Source organism: Vitis riparia, chromosome 16 (genome assembly GCF_004353265.1).
Source record: "Vitis riparia cultivar Riparia Gloire de Montpellier isolate 1030 chromosome 16, EGFV_Vit.rip_1.0, whole genome shotgun sequence".
Classification (NCBI taxonomy): Eukaryota; Viridiplantae; Streptophyta; class Magnoliopsida; order Vitales; family Vitaceae; genus Vitis; species Vitis riparia.
This window is the reverse complement of record NC_048446.1, coordinates 23,128,641-23,150,552: the sequence shown is the minus strand read 5'-3', so window position 1 is coordinate 23,150,552 and position 21,912 is coordinate 23,128,641. Positions and strand designations below refer to the sequence as shown.

General features: G+C 35.4%; 2 protein-coding genes across 2 annotated transcripts; one reads left to right on the top strand and one right to left on the bottom strand.

Annotated features, from left to right (window-relative positions):
• Nucleotides 1–978: 978 nt before the first annotated feature.
• Nucleotides 979–3,598, bottom strand: LOC117934265 (protein TRANSPARENT TESTA GLABRA 1). Its single transcript, XM_034855936.1, has 2 exons — nt 2,519–3,598; nt 979–1,341 (listed from the first exon to the last, which is right to left on the bottom strand). Exon 1 carries the CDS (start codon nt 3,527–3,529, stop codon nt 2,519–2,521), a length of 1,011 nt encoding a protein of 336 aa, XP_034711827.1. The 5' UTR covers nt 3,530–3,598; the 3' UTR covers nt 979–1,341.
• Nucleotides 3,599–17,217: 13,619 nt separating this feature from the next.
• Nucleotides 17,218–20,923, top strand: LOC117932890 (protein DOWNY MILDEW RESISTANCE 6). The gene is made up of 4 exons (XM_034854199.1): nt 17,218–17,475; nt 17,558–17,805; nt 20,029–20,353; nt 20,526–20,923. The coding sequence occupies exons 1-4, from the start codon at nt 17,275–17,277 to the stop codon at nt 20,766–20,768; spliced, it is 1,017 nt and encodes a 338-aa protein (XP_034710090.1). The 5' UTR covers nt 17,218–17,274; the 3' UTR covers nt 20,769–20,923.
• The last annotated feature ends 989 nt before the right edge of the window (nt 20,924–21,912 follow it).

The window sequence follows — 21,912 nt, the reverse complement described above, 5'->3', positions numbered from 1 at the left end:
CCATAGATTTACTACGTTAATTTTAAGAATTATTTTTTAAAATTACCATACTTTTATAAAAAATCCATGATATTTAGTCAGGTATGAAGTTCATGCTCTATTTTGATTGAACTTAGGACTTCATTGATTTAATCGTTAGGCTATGTTTGGTTCCCATAAAATTTGAAGGAAAATGCAAGGGAAAGAAAATACAAAGGAAAAGTAGAGGGAAAGAAAATACAAAGGAAAATAAAAAAATAGATTAAAAGTTGATAAATTATTTTTTTTGTTACTTCAAACCCATTTTATTTATTTTAACTCATCAATATAAAGATTAAATAATTTAAAAATACATAAGTTTTTAATTAGTTTTAATCATATTTGATTTTATTTGATATTTTTCATAGGACAACCAAATATAAAAAAATCATTTTTTTTTGCATTTTTTTTCTTTCCTTAGTATTTTCCGGGAACCAAACATAACCTTAGGGTTTTCCTTGGGCAGAGTATTTTTCTTAAAATTTATCAAGCCTATTAGATATTGGGCTGGACTCATCTGACTGATCAATGTTGCAATCTAAATGCAGTCTCATCCCACAACACGGACACATTGGTTCCAAGATTCATTTAAGTTAAAAAAGATGCATTCCTTGAGCTATTCATAATAGCCTCCCTCTTTTTTGTTTGGTGCATGGTCAGATTTGCTTACTTCAGTGTATTTGAAAGGAGCATAAGAAAAGGGTTTTCGATGAAGAAGAGCTCTCTGATTAAAAATTTTCATTAAATGACTATTAGAGTGGTCTCATGCTTCATTGTAATGGAAAACCCCTCTATTTTGGAGTCCTATGATGCTCTTCATTGTGGATAGCTTGACTCGTTTTTGCAGGCTAACCTTGTAAATGTTTGGTGCTTGTATTGCAATGTTTTTTGTATCCTACCTATGTATATAGGGTGTGTCCCCTCTTTTTGGTGCTTCTGAATACAAGCTATAGTTGGCTATAAAAAAAAAATGATTTCATTTTCCATTGAGACAAATGGAGAGGTCAAGAGGAACAGATCAATCAGATTTAAAGGGGAGGGGGGAAGTAGCTACACTAAGCTGTGTCATGATCTAAAGGAGTAGTTCACACTCGGCAATAATTATCTTCTTGAAGTTTAAAATATACAACTACAAGGCTGCAAATCCGTAATAATACAACAAACTATGCCTGGCCTTGAGAAGCTAAATGCTTACAGAAGTACAACATCCGAATCAAGAACCAAAGCATCTGGAGAGCAATTCCCGCCATGCTAGCCCTTGTTCTTGACCAAGAAAACATGAAGCTGAGACCATCTCCCTCAAAATGCCACCATCACAACAGACTGCAAAAAAAAAAGGAAAACATGAAGCATATCCCAAAGAGGAAAATTGGATAAATAGTAAAATCAATCCATCAGTTAAACTACAATATTTGATGCATAATGACACGTCAATAACTATGGAAAAATTCGAATGAAATTATAAAACCAAATCTATAGCTAAATTTGATGAGGCTATCAATCAAATTATAAAACCTTAAAAGCCCCTGTTTTTTACCTTGATTTTAATCCCCTCTAATTTCTTCTACCCTGCCTACATTGGTTAATCTCCTCAGGTTGCTTACCCACTCAACATCAAGGTTTTAAGACAATTTCTGGCTATTTCTGGCTTCTAAGGAAATCAGTAAGTTACCTTGTCTTTCTATCTATCTTACAGAAAACCATATTATGGTAAATTTGATGAGCATCTGATGGCTTCTAGGGTATATATGGAAGTTTGGGAAGCAAATGGTCAGTTTTAAAAGCAAAGAAGGAAAGTAGCTCCGAACTTGAGGCGCAAACCAAACCAAGCTGTTGTCTTATGTGTTAGTCTGGTTTAATTCCTTCCTCTATTCAGTCTGGTTTCTTGTTCGACAACCAACCTTGGTCAGTATGGTTCTGATATGACACCAATTTGAATTGTGTTGCACCCCAAAACCCAATGCCAGAGGAAACTTAGGTCTGCAATAAGTCGGTTTTTTCATTGAAGAGATTTCAGAAGAGCCAACTGATTAATAAGAACAGGCCAAATCCATCCTTGTGTTTTCCTCTGATCCTAATACCAAATTTATTCCCATTTTACATAGAGCACAAAGAACTTGAACGAATGCATTTAAATAACTTCCATTATGTTTCATGTTCTTCGACGTTTTTCCTGACAAAACAAATAAAAGAATTTGAAATTCCTTCTTACTTCTTTTTCCCATTTCCACAGTACTTTCAAGATTCAAATGAAGTCACAGGATCACAAAATGAACAAACAATAAAAAAAATAATTCCAACATCAAAGCAAGCAACTCAAACATTCTGAATAGTTGAGTAATAAAGTTGAGTATCTAAGGCTACAAAACTAGCTCTAATAACTTAGCAATAGTTCTCATTTTTTTCTACAGCAATCTCATGTTGTCTGAAGAAGAAGCGTAATCGAACTAACAACACATCTAAGTTTGAATTATAGATGACAAGAGAAATGATCTCACACCTAAACTTTAAGAAGCTGCAGTTTGTTGGAGAAGGCAATGGCAATCCACTCTGGCTGAGCTGCAGACCACTGCAGCTGGTTAATTTCAGACGAAGCCAAGTATACCGACATTGGATCGATTCCATTGGGTCCAGCAAGCGTGGGCAACTCCCAAATGAGTGCCTGTGAATCATCCCCTCCTGAACAAATATGACGGGAACTCTGGGGAGCCCAAGAAATGGCATTGACACTAGCCCGATGCCTCTCCAACTCCGCAACCGGCATTGTTGGCGACCTTATATCCAATATGACGATCTTATTACTATCCATCAGAATGGTAGCCATGTACCTCACATCCTGCTTGTTCCAGGCCAATCTAAGCAATGGAGTATCAGGCTGGGGGCTCTCGTATATGATTGTAGAATGCTCCTTATCCCTCAAATCGAAAATTCTCACTGACCCATCAGCGGAAACCGAGGCGAAAACCCCTGCTTCACCCCAAGCAATGTCGTACACCTCCTTATCGTGGGCAATCAGCTGGGTTTCAACAACACCCCTCTCCACGTCCCAGATGGTACAAGTGGTGTCGATGCTGGATGTCCCAATTCTCCGAGGCTCGACCTCGTTCCAATCGAAGGATGTTAATGGGGCGCAGAACTCGCTGGTTTTGCTGTTGTTGAGAACCGAGAGGGGTTGAATCGAATTGTCGCGAACTTCCCAGAGACGGAGGTATTCGCCGGAGGAGGCGAGGTGATCCGGGGATGTGCGGGAGTTGGGGTGGAACATGAGCTTGGTGGGTGGGTAAGGGTGGTCGAAGGAGAGGCCGGGGTGGGTCCTGATTGCTAGGGCGTCTTCGTCGAAGGAGACGATGTCGACCCTGTTGCTGAGTTCTTCGATGAAGCTGCCAATGGCGATGCGGGGGTGGTGGTGCTGGGTTGAAGAAGAGATTGCCATGGAGTAAAGTGGGTACGGGGACTCGTATGTGACGCAGTTTTCAGATCTCAGGTGGGATTCTTGGCTTGATCTCTCCATTTTCCTGGTGGTGTTTGGCGGGTGAGAAATTAGGGTTTTGATGAAAGTTGGGATCCTCTCAGTACAACTAAAACTGGTTGGTGGGTCAAACAAAACAACCTTCGCTTTCTTTCCTCCGTTTCTTCATCGTCCGTCAACGGTGCTTGTTGTGTTCATTTCTCCGTTTCTTCTTTTACATTTCTCCGTTTGGTTCTCTCATCGAAAACATACAAAGATTTCATTTTTTTCCCAAGCTTTTTCTTTATTTCTAATATGATTTTCTTATTGTTCAATGTTGTACATAGATCCTCGTACCATCAATATCCAATAATTATATGACTCAAGTTAGCAGATTGCCTAATCTCTAATATGATAATACGTTGATATTTTTCATAAGATTTTTATTAATCTTCATTTGATTATGAATTTGATGAATATCTTTAAAACTAATACAAAAAATTTTACACCAAAACTCTCCATATCAAATATTTATCCTTTACACCTCGATAACAAACCTCTAAATTAATTACATTTTTGTGTTATATTATTATAAAAGATCATTATCATACCCCCAATCTTACGACAATATGTTACATTTCATAAGCTTGTAAAAGCTTATCATACCCCCGATCTTACAACAAATTTAGCATATATCCAATTATCCCCTAGTAGAAGTCAAATTCTAATCACCACCCATTGCCGAGACAATTGGCGTGACTCAAAAATTGTTAGAAAGTATGACACATGGTTGGAAACGTTAGACTATAAAATTAAGCTTCTTTCACAAAAGAAAAATACTTCATCCCCTTGAAAATTTGCATTACAAAGAGTTGGTCAAGTTCACTAGAAATTTAAACTTTTGATTCCTTTGTCTAGGATGATTTTGGTCTCATCCTCGTGGCTTTGACATTGACTGAATTCACTAGAAATTTGATTCACGCGGCTTTGAGTTGTACCCTATATTCTGAGGTAGCAGGTGAGAGAAATTTCAAACCAAAGACTTTAGCAGCTTCCATGACTATTCTGTGGGTTCTTCAATTATTCAAAGACTCAGATTACAAGCTTGCAGATCAGAATTAATATTAAAGCATGACCAAAGGTGGTGAAGGCCCAGCCACCATCTACCATATTCTATAATAACTATGAGACTCTGGTATGGCAACGGGAAGGGTTGAGTATGGGTCGAACTTTGTCCTGCCTCAATAATATTTTTTTTAATTTTTAACTTATTTTTAAAATTAATTTCTAAAAATGTTAATTACATTTACAATAAATGTATTTTATAAATAAATAAAATATTATAATTTTGTAATGTATTTAATTGAATTAGTTATTTTATTATTATTTTATATATGTTAAAAATGAAAAAATTTTAAAAATTAAATTAAATTATTTTTTAAAATTAATTATATATATATATAATTGAGAGAGGATAGGTGGGGGTCATACTAGTTCCCGCCCCAAACCTATCCTACGTTTAATATATATATATATATATATATATATATATATATATATATATATATATATATATATATATATATTCAAACCCACTTTTAACTTGTTTATTTTAACCTCAAACCTATTTGATTAGGGACGAGGCAAAGTGGGTTCGTAAAAAACTTTGGCCCATTATCGTCCCAGACTAAAGAGTGTTCCTACAAATTTGAGTTTTCCATTGCTTCCTCTTGACAATCAAAATAACGCAATTTGAGTTACGGTATCTCTATTTTCAAGTCTCTGTTAGGAATGAGATATCAGAAGAATAATGTACAATGGGTTTACAAAGAGGTTAGGAAATTAAGAAAGAGACCCCTTCTATTGACCGAGTCTAGTTGGGGGGGGGGGGGGTGGCAGATTGTTTAAGTTTGTGGTGGAAAACGTCTCAAATTCCTAATTGAGATATGATTTTTTTATTTTTTTATTAAATTTTTTTATATATGGTAAAGAAAACTATTAAGAATATCTTTATAGATATAATAAGTCATGAAAGGAAAAAAATTATAAAATATGAATAGACTTATGAAAATTATATGTAGTAGATAGAGATGTGAAGAAGAGTTGGACATATTCAGTGAAGAAAGAGAGTTTGTTGTTCAAGACATAGATATAAAAGAGGTGGGAATTTGGGGTATTTTGGTATCTAATAGTTGTATATGTATTTTTTTCTATAAATTTTTTTACATATACTGAAGTTTTTTTTTTCATCCATGAATATAGGTATGGTTTATTGAAACATTGTGTACCTTTATATATAGATATTGTTTGATCTTTGTGTTCTAGCATTAGCATATTTGCATTGTACCTTTCGTTAGCACTACAATTTGTATAGTTTTTTTAATTGAAAGTTAGATTGTTCTTTTAGCCATTTTGAAAGGTTCAACTATAAAAATAAAAAGAATTACAATGTAAAGATTAAGAGTTTTATGTCACAATATGCTTCAAATGAGCCTCTCCATAGGTTTATATAGAGCCTAGGAAGTTTTTGGAGACTCATACACTTAGCCATTAATGGGAAGAGTATGGAAGATTCTAGAGATACCTAGAAAAGTCCACACATCTCTACACTATGGTGGAAGGCATGAGAGGAGTCCAAGGCTTTCTAGAAAATTCTAAAGATCTCTTGTATATTCTTGTACATAGGTTTGTACATAGAATTGTGTAAGGTATTCTAAAATCTTATTGATTTGTAAGGAACCCTCCAAGGTTCCAAAGAGTTCCATTGGTGCCTATAAATAGGTGAGAACCTCATTTGGCCAAGACACCAAGCAAGTGAGTTCCTAAAACACTTGTAAAGCTTCCTTTGAGCAATAAAAACTTCCATTATTTAAGAGTTGTCTACTACGTCTTCTAAAGCTTCCAAGTCGTGAGCATCTTATCCTAGCAAACTAAGCATCGGGAGTAAGGCTGACTTAGCAAGCTCGAGGGTCTTGACTTGTCTAAGTGTCGCACGAACTTAGAAAAAGACTAAGTCTATGATAATTGGTATCAAAGCGCGGCTATGAAGTGGGCATAGTAAAGGAAGCATGTCGGGTTCCAATATAAAAAAGACTAGCGAGCAAACCCGTGGAAGGGAGACCAAGCCTACTGCATAGGGCAGAGACAAGAAAAATAGATCTTGTGATGTCATTGCCAACATGGAGGCAGGACTAGCCAAGTTAGAGCTAGCCATGGCAAACACTCGGGAAGTGGTGGACTTGATCAAGCAAGGCATGGAAAAGGGATTAAAGGATCTAAGGGAGTAGATCTAAGACCTTTGTGATGTGGTTCTAGGCTTACAAGTTCAACCGGTGTCACATGAGGAGTTCATGTCCTTCTAAGACAAGGTCATGAGCATGTTCGCTAGTATGGAGTCAAGGATGGAGGCCTTGGCTGCTCGCATGGAGACTCGAGACTAGGAGATTCGATAAGAGCTGGCCATGAACAAGACTATTATATCAGCGTGATTCATGGCCATTCAAGGGGCACCAAGGGTGGAGGTGCCCAAGCCACACATGTTTAGTGGCAAGAGAGATGCCAAGGAGTTGGATAACTTCTTGTGGCACATGGAGCGCTACTTTAAGGTTATCGCACTAACGGATGAAGCCACTAAGGTACGCACTACGACCCTCTACCTCACTTATAATGTTACTCTATGGTGGTGTCGGAGGTTTACCGATATATAAAATAAATTAAAAAAAAATGTGCACCATAAACACATGGGATGTTTTTAAGCAAGAAATCAAAAAGAAATTCTACTCTGAGGATGTTGTTTACCTAGCAAGGAAGAATATGAAGCATCTTAAGCACACGGGCTTGATCCATGAGTATGTCAAAGAGTTCTTTATGCTTATGCTTAAGATATCTAACATGTCCAAGGATGAGCTACTATTCAACTTTATGGACAACTTGCAAAGCTGGACCAAACAAGAGTTGAGGAGACGTGGTGTCCAAGACCTAGCCATGACCATGGTAATAGTAGAGTCCTTGGTGGAATATAAAAAGGGAGAATCCTCCAAGCCCAAGCCACAATCCAAGGATAATCATGCCAAAGGTAGGAAATACGATGGATTAAGGGGGTACACCCCTAATAAAAGATCAAGTAAGACCTCTAGTGGCAAGGATGGTAAGGGTAAAAACAAACGAAAGGAGTTCACACCCAAGACCAATTGTTTTCTATGCGATGGGTCACACTAGGCGCGAGACTACCTCAAGAGGAAAGTCCTAAATGTAATGATCGAGGAAAATGAGAAGGAAGGGCAATGCTCATGTGGGATCATTACAACTCCTAAACGCTCTCAAGGCCAAACTGGTGCCTAAGATGCCTCAAAGAAAAGGGCTAATGTATGTAGAGGGCCCTGTAAATGGGAAAGCCACCAAGGTCTTGGTGGACACTGGTATCACTCATAACTTTGTCTCAGAGGATGAGGCAAAGAGGCTAGAGCTCCAAGCATCCAAGGAATGAGGTTGGCTCAAGGCAGTTAATTTAGCTGCCAAGCCATCACACGGAGTAGCTCGTAGGGTAGCTATGCACATTGGCTCTTGGGAAGGAAGAATCAACTTCACAGTGGCACCCATGGACGACTTCAAGATGGTACTTGGGATGGACTTCCTACAGAAGGTCAAGGTCGTGCCACTACCCTTACTATGCTCAATGGTTATCTTAGAGGAGGAGAAACCATACATGATCCTTACGGTCATCGAAGGTTTGCCCAAAACCCCTCTGTTATCGGCTATACAAGTAAAGAAAGGGTTAAAGAGAAAATAGGTGACCTACCTTGCCACCCTTAAGGAAGAAAGGGATGATGGGTTAGGAGGACCCATGCCTAAGGAAATCGAGAAAGTCCTTGATGAGGTCAAGGACATGATTCTACCCGAATTGCCCAAAAGACTCCCTCCTAGAAGAGAGGAGGATCACAAGATCGTGTTGGAGTTGGGAGCTAAGCCCCTTGCTATGGGGCCATACAAAATAGCGTCATCTGAGTTGGAGGAGCTAAGAAGACAACTTAAGGAGTTGTTGGACGCAGGGCTCATCCAACCATCCAAAGCTCCTTATGGCACGCCGGTCTTGTTTCAAAAGAAACATGATGGGTCCTTACGGATGTGCATCGACTACCGAGCACTCAACAAAGTGACGGTAAAGAACAAGTACCCTATTTCGCTCATCATCGACTTGTTCGATCAACTTGGTAGGGTAAGACACTTCACAAAGCAATACTTAAGGTTGGGCTACTACCAAGTAAGGATTGCGAAGGAAGACAAGCTGAAACTACATGTGTGATCAGGTATGACTCATACGAGTTCTTATTGATGCACTTCAACCTTACCAATGCCCCAACGACGTTCTGCACACTCATGAATAAGATCTTCCACCCATATTTAGACAAGTTTGTGGTAGTGTACTTGGATGACATAATCATTTACAGTAACACTTTGAAGAAGTACATAGAACATTTAAGGAAGGTCTTCAAGATCCTAAGGTAGAACGAGCTATATGTAAAGAAGGAAAAATGCTCATTTGCTAAGGAAGAAGTAAGCTTCCTAGGGCATCGCATCAAAAATGGCAAACTGATGATGGATAATAGCAATGTGAAAGCCATCCAAGAATGGGATCCACCAACCAAGGTACCTCAACTAAGATCTTTCTTTGGTTTAGTTAATTACTATCAGCGATTCATCAAGGGCTATTTGGCAAGGGCAGCTCCACTCATTAATCTTTTTAATAAGAACAAGGCATAAGAATGGGATGAAAGGTGCCAACAAACCTTTGAACATCTAAAGAAAGTTGTGACTGAGAAGTTGGTGTTGGCACTACCCAACCACACCAAGGTTTTTGAGGTACACACGAATGCCTCAAACTTCACTATTGGGGGAGTCCTTATGCAAGAAAGACATCTAATTGCCTTCGAGAGCCACAAGCTAAATGACATAGAGAGACGCTAGACAATGCAAGAAAATGAGATGACCACCATCATCCATTGTTTGCGCATTTTGAGCCACTATCTTCTAGGGTTTCACTTCATAGTGAAAACCGACAATGTTGCCATTAGCTACTTCTAAACACAGAAAAAGTTAAGTCTTAAGCAAACTAGGTGGCAAGACTTCCTAGTTGAGTTCAACTATACGCTATAGTATAAGCTAAGAAGTGCTAATCATGTGGCCGACGCCCTAAGCTGTAAGGTAGAACTAGCATCCATGACAAGTCAACCCCAAAGAGACATAATGGATCTTCTAAGGAAGATGCAACAACATGATCCAATGGCTAAGAGTCTCATTGTCCTGGCTCATGAAGGGAAAACTAAGCGGTATTAGGTGGTGGACGACCTACTCTACACTAAAGGGAGACAACTCTATTTGCCTAAGTGAGGGAACATAAGGTGGAATCTAATTAAGGAATGCCATGACACCAAGTAGATTGGGCACCTTGGGCAACGATGCACAAGGGCACTACTTGAGTCAACTTACCATTGGCCTTAAATACGGGATGAAGTTGAGGCCTATGTGAGGACTTGTCTTGTGTGCCAACAAGACAAGATGGAACAACGATAGCCTAGAGGCCTGTTGGAACCACTTCCAATAGCAGAGTGCCCATGAGACAACGTCACCATGGACTTCATCATCGAGCTACCCAAGTCAGAGGACAATGACTCTATCATGGTAGTAGTGAGTAGGTTCTCTAAGTATGTGACCTTCATAGCAACCTCGACTAACTACACTGTGGAAGAGACGACAAGGCTATTCTTAAAGCACGTAGTCAAGTATTGGGGGTTGCCTAAGTACATTATCAGTGATCACGATCTGCATTTCACTAGGAAGTTTTGGATGAAACTCTTCAAGTTTATGGGTTCAGAGCTTCACTTCTCCACAAACTTTCACCCGCAGACAAATAGGCAGACTGAGAGGATGATCGTCTTACTAGAGCTATACTTGAGGCACTTCATGAGTGTCAACCAAAAGGATTGGGCTAAGTTGCTAGATATAACTTAGTTCTCATACAACTTGCAAATGAGTAAGGCAACCAACAAGAGCATGTTCGAGCTAGCTATAGGGCAACAACCATTAACTCCTCACACATTAACAATAGGCTATACGGGGAGAAGTCCAATGGCTTTCAAGTTCGCGAAGGGGTGGTACGAGCAAACTGACATAGCACGCTCATACTTGTATAAGGTCGCTAGGAAAATGAAAAAATGGGCTGATAAAAAGCAATGTCACACATAGTATAAGGTTGGAGACATGGTACTTGTCAAGCTCCTTCCTCAACAATTCAAGTCATTAAGATCGATGCATAAGGGCCTTGTGAGGAGGTATGAAGGACTCTTCTTCATACTTGGGAAGGTCGACAGTGTCCTATAAAGTTGAGTTACCACCAAGGTTGAAGATTTATCTTGTCTTTCATGTAAGTTACTTGAAACCATATCATGAAGACAAGGATGATCCAAGCCGAGGGTTTTCTAAGAGGGCACCTACATCGGTTGTGACCTCCTATGACAAGGTGGTAAAACACATTATTGCAAACTGAGTCATCAGGAGACGATGCGTGTCTCTTGCTATGGAGTACTTAGTGAAATAAAAAGGAATGCTAGAAAGCGAGGCTAGTTGGGAGCCAGTAGATGCACTATGGCAGTTCCAAGAGCAGATTGAGCGGTTTCGGGCGGAAGACGCAATGAGGACGTATGCGGCTTAGGTGGGGGAGAATGTCATGGGATGCTTCAAATGAGCCTCCTCATAGGTTTATATAGAGCCCATGAAGCTTCTGGAGACTCTTACACTTAGTCATTAGTGGGAAAAGTGTGGAAGATTCTAAAGATACCTAGAGAAGTCCACACATCTCTACAATATGGTGGAAAGCATGAGAAGAGTCCAAGACTTTCTAGAGAATTCTAGAGATATCTTGTATATTCCTGTACATAGGCTTGTACATAGAATTGTGTAGGGTATTCTAGAATCTTCTTGATTTGTAAGGAACCCTCCAAGGTTCCAGAGAGTTCTATTGGTGTCTATAAATAGGTGAATGCCTCATTTGGCCAAGGCACCAAGCAAGTGAGTTCCCAAAGCACTTGTAAAGCTTTCTTTGAGCAATAAAAGTTTCCATTCTTTAAGAGTTGCCTACTACGCCTTCTAAAGCTTCCAAGTCGTGAGCATATTAGTCTAACAAGTTAAGCATCGAGAGTAAGGTTGACTTAGCAAGCTCAAGGGTCTTGACTTATCTAAGTGTCACACGAGCTTAGGAAAAGACTAAGTCCGTGACATTTAACTATATATGTAGGAAAATCAAGTGTGAAACTTTATGTAAGTATCTTCTAATTCCTTTATATTCCACATAAAAAAATTAATTGTAGAAACCAAATGGCTAGTTGAATAATTTCTATATAAGAGAAAGCAGGCTATGAAAAATGTTATCAAAATCAGTTTTGTATATATATACACACATACATACATATGTCATCTTAATTAAGTAGACACATTTTAGGGTCTCTACAAAAAGTAATGGACCCTAAAGGAACCCACTAACTATATAGTGGAAAAAACTTCTTTCTCCACAAGGGATACCAAATAGGTAGACATCAATCACATTTGAGTTCAAATCAAATCAATTCCCAATTGCTCAATATAGAGACAAGACAAGCCAACGAATGTAGGTATATGAGCTCAATAGCTAGCCATGGAAAAATGATGCAATTTTAGTTATGTATCTATTGTGTGGATGTTTCTCTATTTTCAAGTCTTTGTTAGGAATGAGATATCGGAACAACAATGTAGGGTAGGTTTAGAAAGAGGCTAAGAAATTAAGAAAGAGAAAATGACTTCCTTCTGTTGATAGGTCTATTGTGGGGTTGGCCAAGTTTAATTTTCTGTTAATGTCTTCAACAAGTTAAAAGGAGTTTGTTTAAGTTTGTGGTAGAAAGTATCTCGAATTACTAGTTGAGATATAATTTTGTGTTTATATGAAAGATAATAATAATAATAATAACTACTTAGAATATCTTCACAGATATTATAAGTCATAAAAATAAAAAATTATAAGATAAAGATAGACTTATAAAAATTATATGTGATAGATAGAGATATGAGAAAAAAAAAATGAAAGATACTCTATGGAAACAAAAAAAAGTTTATTTTTCAAGGTGTGAATATACAATAAGGGAGAACATGGAATGTTTTGATATCTAATATCTATAGCTATTTTTTTATCCTATGGTATGCTAAAATTTTCTTTCATGGATATAAGCATGATTGATTGAACTACTTTAAAACGTTATGTACTTTGGTATATAGACTGTTTGATTTTTATATTTTTATATTAATATATTTGCATTGAAGTTTTTGCTAGCACAATAGTTTGTATAGCTTTTCAATCGAAAGTTTGAAATATTGTTTTTTTAACTCAAAAGAATTACATTAGTATAAATGTGGAGAGCTTTAGTGATATATGTAGGAGAATAAATTATGAAGCTTCATGTAATATCTTTAGGTTTGTTTATATTCCATGTAAAAGGATTAATTATAGTCTTTAGATGATCGATTAAATGATATCTATATAAGAGGAAGTGGATTATTACAAATGTTATCAAAACTAATCTAACATGAGGGGTGATTATGTAGTTAGGAGAAGAAGTTTATAATACTATATGCACAATCATCTCCTTTTAATTAGTAGATATTTTTCCTCTTATATGAGTAAACACATTTTAAGGTTGTTACAAAAGGGAATGAGTTGTAAAGGAGCCCACTACATATATAGTGGTAGAAACTTTTTCCCTAACCGACATGGAATACCAGACAAATAGACGTCAATCATGTTTAAGTCCAAATCAAATTGATTCCCAATTTAATATGCAAACAACCCGACAAATACATGTAGATGAGTTTGAAAGCTAACCAGGAAAAAAAGGGACGCATATAATCCAAGGTATAAGGATAGAGTGCTAAAAAAAACAAGGCTAAGACAAGTGGTTGTAGAAAAAATCATATTATCATCAATAATCAGTAGAAATGACTCGATCAATCTCAGAGGTTTTGTGTGTCCTTGTTTTTAACTCATTTTCTAATAAGAATATGTTTTGTAATATTTTTAGTAAAATTGTTTCTTTTATAATTGTTTTCTAAATAATCATTTATCAAATGTTTTTTAAGAAAATATTATAAATAATTTAAAATTTTAAAAAATATTTTATAAATTTTATCAAACACCTTAATTTTTTTTAAAACATTCTTTATACTATCTAAAAATATTGTCAAACGCCCTTTTTAAGTAACCATATGATAATGGCGAGAATAATCCAATTTAACTCCAACATGTGGACACCTTGAGACATGTCCAGAAGTGGGCGATTTTTTCTACAACTGCTGTCATAGCGTGACGTAGGTTCACAAGGACACCCTTGCCGTCATCCCTGGCATCACATGCTTCACAGTCTGGCAATTCTCTATGTATATGTACGCCAAAATGTCTTGACCTGAGAATTATTTGAATGGGTTCATAATTTTTGGTTAAGTCCTCCATCACCCATCCTCTGAGTTGATAAACTTGAACTTAATTGACATCCACGGCCTTGCTATGGGTGTGGATAAGGAAAAGATGAGCTCATACTCTTTCATAGTAGTGTGTAGATAAGAAAGAACTACTGGGTGGACAACGACTTTCTTTATATTTTACATTAGAACAGTCATCGCTTTAACTATCTTGCCTGGTCAGCATCTACAAGGATTCAACTCCTCATATCTAGCTACTACTTCACAACTTGCAATTAGGGTTAGGATTGTAATTAATACTTCTCAACTTGCAATTTGGATTAGAATTGCAACCACCCGTTCTCAATAATATAAATATTAGCTGTTCTGAGTCCTTTAAATCCCGACAACTTTAAAATATATTTATATGATTATAAAAGTAGCCAATATTTATGATATCATAAACTTTTTTTCACATCTATTATAGGATATCGTCTTTATGTAAGTATAACAAATATTATGAAACCAAATAAACAAATATCTTTGTAGAGTTAAACGAACTCTCATATTAAAATCAAGGATCTGATATCATTTATAATAACTCATTTTCAATTATGTAGAAATTATCTACTTTGAACCATTTAAGTGGTTATTATGATATCTCAAATTGAGTAGAAAAAAAAGTTTATAATATTATATATGTATGAACTCCTTTTAGATAAGATAATATTTATAAGATTACGAGCGATTATCAGCCGGGGATTGCGGGAGAGAGAAATTAAAGGGATCATGTGTCTCACCACGTGTCACATGCTTCCATGGAGAATTTTCATCCATTTCTATATTGGCTTCACATGCAGCTGGCAAGTGTCCACCACTCGACAAGAGCTGAACCCTTTTATGGCATATATGTGGAAATTAAGGAAAAAAAGCATCTAGAGGACCCAGTGCATAACATTAACTGCGCACATGGGAAATGATCTCATAAATCCAATGTACTGGGTCTGATGGGAACCACCCAGAACCACCCACTCACCTATTGTCACGGATGTTATGGAATGGTCGAGACCCAGGACCGTAAAAATTAAATTAGATATATCCATCCACAATTAGAAAGGCATCTTGACTAGAAAGTCCGCGTGGTTGGAGCTTAATTGGTATTGCCAGAAGGGAAAATAAATGACAGTTGTGTAGTTGCAGATGGGGATGGCAACAGCACGAGCTAGTGTAGGATAAGGAATACCCTTCTCTCAAAGCAGTTGCTTCACGCTTGGCCTGGATTAATGTGCAGAGGATACGATCATAGCCTACTCTGTTATTATTGATTCAACCTCCTCGGACATTATGGAAGCTGTTCTGACTACCTTCTTATCATCCATTCTTTAGCAGCTAATGCGGTTGAACGAGATGAGTTCAAACCCGAAGCAGACCTAATAAGTTTAAGTATAGGCTTAGAACCAATACTTCATTTTCTAATAGATCTTTCCGTTCTAATTCTTCATCCGAGAGTTATCAGTATTACCTGAACTTGTTTTGGATTTTAAAAAATCTCAAATCTGTCCCTATTTATTATAATTCTAAACTCATCTTCTTAGAGGTGAGGAGGGATGGGTACTCGAAAAAATCTGTCTCATTGTCATCCGTAGTTGCAGACGTCACATGAATAATTGTTGATGATATCACAAGGACAAGTAGGGTATGTCCTGGCTGTTCATGTCAATAGTCTCTGGCTATTCTCCTATTGATGATGAGCATCACTACAAGAGGTCGAGATATCACAGGCCTAGTTGCAGGAGTGGAAACCTTCAGCATGGTGGGTGCCTCTTTCTATGACTTTTCAAAGATTACTCTCATTAAAACATCAAAATGATTGCAATTGGCTTATTGCAAACAGTGATCATCGATCATGTATTTAACCAACCCTCTGGCGTGTGTTTTGGGCTCAATTCCGATGTGGGATTTTTTTCTCGAGACGTGTAGTGAGGGTTGGGGGGATAACGTACTACATCATGACACTGACATTGCAGGAGATCATCACTTACCAAAGTTTTCTTATTAATTAGTGATGTCCCTTTTGTCGGATAAACCTTTGTAATAACTTCATCTCAAGTCTTTCTTCTGATAAATTAATCCTTGCCAATATGACTTGAAACTCATCCAAAAGTTATCCATGGAGATCTGGTACGTTTTGCCACTATTCTTCCCTGCAGCCGCCGCCTTTGGACACATTCTATGAGCAAACCATGTCCGCAAATTGTCTTTAATTTCATTTTCCTTCATCATGATGATCACATGTATAACTTAGCCTCGGCACATGTAAAAACACGACCCCATTGAAGCCATTCTTAAAGCATACTTGGCCACGTTTTTAGTGAAAATAATTTGTAAAATAAGAAAATCACCTATCAAGTATTTTTTTCAAAAGATTACGAACAAACTCTTAATATAAAATTTCTTCTAAATTGAAATTAGTATAAAATTAACAAGTTGTAACTACCTACAATTACTTTTGATTAGGAATATATGATTATCTCATTAGTATACATACTAGCTAGCTTCATAATTTTCAATAATTTTGGTAGGTCTTACTATATATATATACTTTCGCTTTCAAGATTTTTACTACAAGTTTTCTAAGTAAAACCGTTTCATTACAGTGTGATCATTTCTGTGGATATAAAACAAAGAAAATTGTGATGGGAGACTTTTATAATAAACAAAGATGTTTGATTATATGGAAGTTTCGATCATTATTTAGCTAAATATGATAGATGACAATCTTCTAAATTTGAAAATGCCTTTTCCCCTTTGCTTCAACTATTAAAAAAAAAATCATTTTTAATTTTTTTAAGCTATATTTGGTTCCCCGAGTATTGAAAGAAAAAAAAGTGAAAAAAATAAAAAATGATGTAAATTTCATAAATTATTTTTATATGTTACTTCAAATTCATTTTATTTATCTTTAACTCTTTCATAAAAATTAAATAATTTTAAAATATATAAAATTTTAATTAATTTTAAATATATTTGAATTTTTACGATATTTTTCATATTACAACCAACTAGGAGAAGTCATTCTCCTTGATAATTATTGTTTTCTCTCTCTCATTCTTCATCGAATGAAACATAAGATTAATGATCTCTACGAGATAAAGGTAAGATGAATATGTGGCCAAAAGACTTGAGATATCGAGTCAACCCAACTTGTCCTCACATTCCCTTCATTCACGTATATATGTATATTTTAGTGCAAGTGACCAGACTCATCTTCCAGGAAGCTGCTCAGGAGAGTGGTTATCCAATTTTCCTTAGGTTGCTACATATATAAGTCCATGGAATCAAAGGTGCTGTCCACCGGAATCCGGTACTTGACCTTGCCACAAAGTTACATCAGGCCAGAGCCGGAGAGGCCGAGACTCTCCCAAGTGAGTGAGTGTAAACATGTCCCCATAATCGACCTCGGCAACGACGTAAATAGGGCCCAACTCATCCAACACATCGCCGATGCTTGCAGGCTCTATGGCTTTTTCCAGGTCTCCAAACAAAACCATATATATATATGTTAGTAGTTTGAGATTGACTCCATGGATGAACTGATTTAATTTTTTGTGCCAGGTGATCAATCATGGGGTAGCTGCAGAAATGATGGAGAAAATGTTGGAGGTGGCCGATGAGTTCTACAGACTGCCGGTGGAGGAGAAGATGAAGCTGTATTCCGATGATCCCACCAAGACAATGAGGTTGTCAACCAGCTTTAATGTGAATAAGGAGAAGGTCCATAACTGGAGAGATTATCTCAGACTCCATTGTTATCCTCTGGATCAGTACACGCCTGAGTGGCCTTCCAATCCTCCTTCCTTCAAGTAAGTCTTTGATTTCTTCTCCTAAGTCGTCTCTCTTTTTGTATGAATTTGTATTTTGTATAATTTTTTTGATTTCTTATTCTCGAACCTGTTCTAGCAACTTTCAACTTTCTGCCTAATTCGACCTCATCCTACTTTCAATGGTAGAAGTAGAAATAGAAGTAATTATTATTAAATCACATTAAAATATGTTTAAAAAAAATTTCTCTATCATAGGTGTTGTAAGTCCAATATAAAAATCATTATTTTCTTATTTTGTATATACAAACTAAGACTTTAATCACGACCTCTTCTTGTTTTCAACAATAGAAAAACAGAAACAAAAGTAACTAAAGTCAAAAATCATACAAACAAACGTTGAAACTAGCATAAAACCTTAATTTTAACGTTTAAAAAACTCTTCTAGGTCATAGATGTTGTAAATTGATTACGAAAGAAACAAAAGATTTTATCGTCTTCTTGTTTTGTATGTACTACCAAAAATTTTATTTATTATAATATTCATGTACTACACTTGATATTCATGTACTACACCATACGATGATTCTGATGATCACGTGAAATAATGAATTATAATATCATAAATCTCATAATATATCAAGTATTATGAATGAAACTCAATCATGTTATTTTATTTTCTTAAATTCGTAATACTTGATGTCAAATCATGCACAATAGAAAGAAATTAAATTCTATATGATAAATGAGCAAGTACATTGAATGAATCTATAAAGTGGTGAAATAGATTCCTTTTGTCTTTTAGCTAACTTTAGTGATATTGCAAATTTTGGGGCCGAAATCTCATTGGGCATGTAGTTATTCAAAAGGTAGCACCTTAATTCTTAATTCAATGAATTTGATTTAGAGAATCTCTTAAAGTTAATCATGTGCTACACATTTTTATAATATTTCAATATTTGGATTTTATCGACATCTAGAATATGGGCACCAAACTTTTTGTCACATCAAAATAAGAAAAATACTATCACCATTTTCATTTTTATTTATATAATTAAAAATATAAGATAAAAAAATTATATCTATTGAATTGCATATTTGACTCATTAAATTTGTGTGATAAATGAGATCAAGAGTTTGTTTGACGGTGGTTTTAAAAAACGTTTTTAACTTAAAATGTGGTTTTGAAAAAATAAATAAAGTATTTGACAAAACTTATAAAATACTTTTAAAAATACTAAAATCACTTGTAATATTTCTTAGAAAAACACTTAATAAACGATTCTTCTAAAAATACTTTTAAAGAAAATACTTCCTTTAAAAACACTTTTAAGTATCAAGGATATAAACATATGGATATATAGTAAAAACCTGATATACAAATGATGTCTTTTTAATACGTTACTGTATTGAAAGTCCAATTGTTTAAAAAATATTATGTTATTAATTAGGTAATATAGTAAAATCAAAATTTAAATCCTTAAAGGATGTGAATAAAGTCGGTTGTTGACAGAAAATATAGAAAAAAACACACACACACACAACAACTGAATTACTACGAAAAAAAATGGTAATGAGATTTAGGTTTATCTATGATAACGTAAGTGATAAACTACCTTATTAAATATGTTGAGCAATTTTTGACGCTTTTGAGCTGCTAATGGCTCCAAAAGTCTTACTTTTGGACGGTGATGACGACATCAAATGGTGTGGGCACATAGATTTGTCAGTTTTTTGACGATACCAATTTCATAGTGTTTTCTAATTGACAATGGATTGATTTAGAATCCGCGTCGACGTAAGCAAATTCAATTATGTGTACATGATTAATAGGTGACGTGTAGAATTTTTTATGGGCCCAGGTAGACTCCACTAGAAGCCCCAAAAAGAGTGGTTGGGTCAATAGGATATATGAATAAGCCAAAAAAGCCAATTTTTTTATTTTTTATTTTTTGTTAAGGAATAAAGTTTTAGTAAAAAAGAGTTTAATACATGCTTCAAATCTCATTTACTTTACACTTGAATTTAATTTTATTATTTTATATGTTAATCTTGTTTACTTATATTTGATTTCATTTCTTTGTTTGATTTAGGTTTTACTGTATATTTTGAATGATTTAAATTACATCTTTAATAAGTATTGATATGATATCTTAAAATTTTCTAATTCTCTAATTAGAATTATGATTTTGACTTTGACTTCTAACTAAAGTCAAGAAAAAATTCTCGAACAAATCCTAATTCAAAATTTTGTTGTATTCTTAGGGAAATTGTGAGTAGTTATTGTAAAGAGGTAAGAGAACTTGGGTTTAGACTACAAGAAATGATATCAGAGAGTTTAGGCTTGGAAAAGGATCATATAAAGAATGTTTTTGGTGAACAAGGGCAACACATGGCTGTAAACTATTATCCGCCATGTCCACAACCCGAGCTCACTTATGGATTGCCAGGACACACAGACCCCAACGCCCTTACCATTCTTCTTCAAGACCTACGAGTGGCAGGTCTTCAAGTTCTCAAGGATGGTACTTGGCTCGCTATCAAGCCACATCCCGGTGCTTTTGTGGTCAATATAGGCGATCAATTACAGGTACAATAAGAGTCTATTTGATAATAATTTTAAAATAATTAAAAGCATTTCCTAATATTTAGAAGTACTTTCGGGTTTTAATATTTGCCTTTTTAAAATTTAAAAATTTGTTTTAATGATGGTAATGGGCATGTGCTAATAAAGGGTTGCTGACAAGTTAGTATGATTATAGGCTGTGAGTAATGGGAAATACAAAAGTGTATGGCATAGGGCCGTTGTGAATGCAGAGAGTGAAAGGCTATCAGTGGCTTCTTTCCTCTGCCCATGCAATGATGCAGTAATTGGCCCTGCAAAGCCTCTCACAGAAGATGGATCTGCACCCATTTACAAGAATTTCACATATGCTGAGTATTACAAGAAGTTCTGGGGCAGGGACTTGGATCAAGAACATTGCTTGGAACTATTCAAGAACTAGAAGCCTTTCCTGTCTAGTTTTCAATGACATTTCAGTAAGATGTGTAATAATATGAAGTTGAACTTTCCTTGATTATTGTCGTATTTTGTTAGTCAAGTCTTTCTCGCAAGTTCTACATGTTTTTCAATAAAGTAGTCTCTAATTTCTTTCCTTAATATGTGTTTAGTGAATCATGTGCGAAGAGAACAAAAACGAGAGGAAGTAGAACCAGAATGAAATGAAATCCAAATCGAGAATTCAATTAAAGTGTTTTACGTGATTATGAGAAAATGAAATGAAAATGAAAATGATTGATTTTGAACTGTTTTCTAAAGGTAAAAAAAAAAAACATTTTTTATTGTTTTTTATCAATGACTTATTGTAATGTTATATTAGTAAAACTATTTTTTTGATAACTCATTTCTATGATTTTAATGACTTTAAAAATATTTAAATATATGAAATGACTTGATGTCTTTAAATATTTGAATATTAAAATATTTATATTTATATTTAATTATAATTATTTATTTTAATACATTTAAATATATAATAAACATATATAGACCTCACACCCTATTTTGAGGAAATGGAATGACATTCCGTAACTTCACCCAAGGAAATCATTAAGAATGAGTTTCTTAGTTTTATCTCGATTCCACTTTATGTTTTAATTCTTTAAGCTTAATGAAAGGAATGAGAATCCGCTCATTGATTTCATTATCTAATGATGAAGTTAATATGTCGTGGATTTGATATGTGAGAATAGGAATAAAAATAGGAAGAGAATGGAGGGAAATCATAGTACCATGTAAAAGAGATGAATTAAAATCCTAGTAAGAGAGAGATTTAATTTTCATAATAATGATTTTTTTATTATTATTATCATTCTAACAAACAATCCAAACATGTTAATGAATAAGAATAGAATTGATTTTTTATTCTTATTCTCTATTCCAATGTTCCCTATGTGATTAGTCTCTTAAGCAAACAACTTTCTTAAAAGCTTCATGTATATGAAGTAGTGGGCAAACCATTCATATCATATGATCCAAACATCTTTTCAAGACATGTTTTGTCAGCTCTCTTAAAAGCATAAGCTTCATTGGAGAGACAAATAAGTAAGGTTTCCTAAAAGCTTAAATTAATATCTTTTTAGCCTAAA

Coding starts and splice junctions, on each gene's coding strand:
- LOC117934265 (XM_034855936.1), bottom strand. CDS start 3,529: ATGGAGAGATCAAGCCAAGAATCCCACCTGAGATCTGAAAACTGCGTC.
- LOC117932890 (XM_034854199.1), top strand. CDS start 17,275: ATGGAATCAAAGGTGCTGTCCACCGGAATCCGGTACTTGACCTTGCCA. Junction 17,476..17,557: donor GGCTCTATGGCTTTTTCCAG/GTCTCCAAACAA, acceptor TTTTTGTGCCAG/GTGATCAATCATGGGGTAGC. Junction 17,806..20,028: donor TCCAATCCTCCTTCCTTCAA/GTAAGTCTTTGA, acceptor TTGTATTCTTAG/GGAAATTGTGAGTAGTTATT.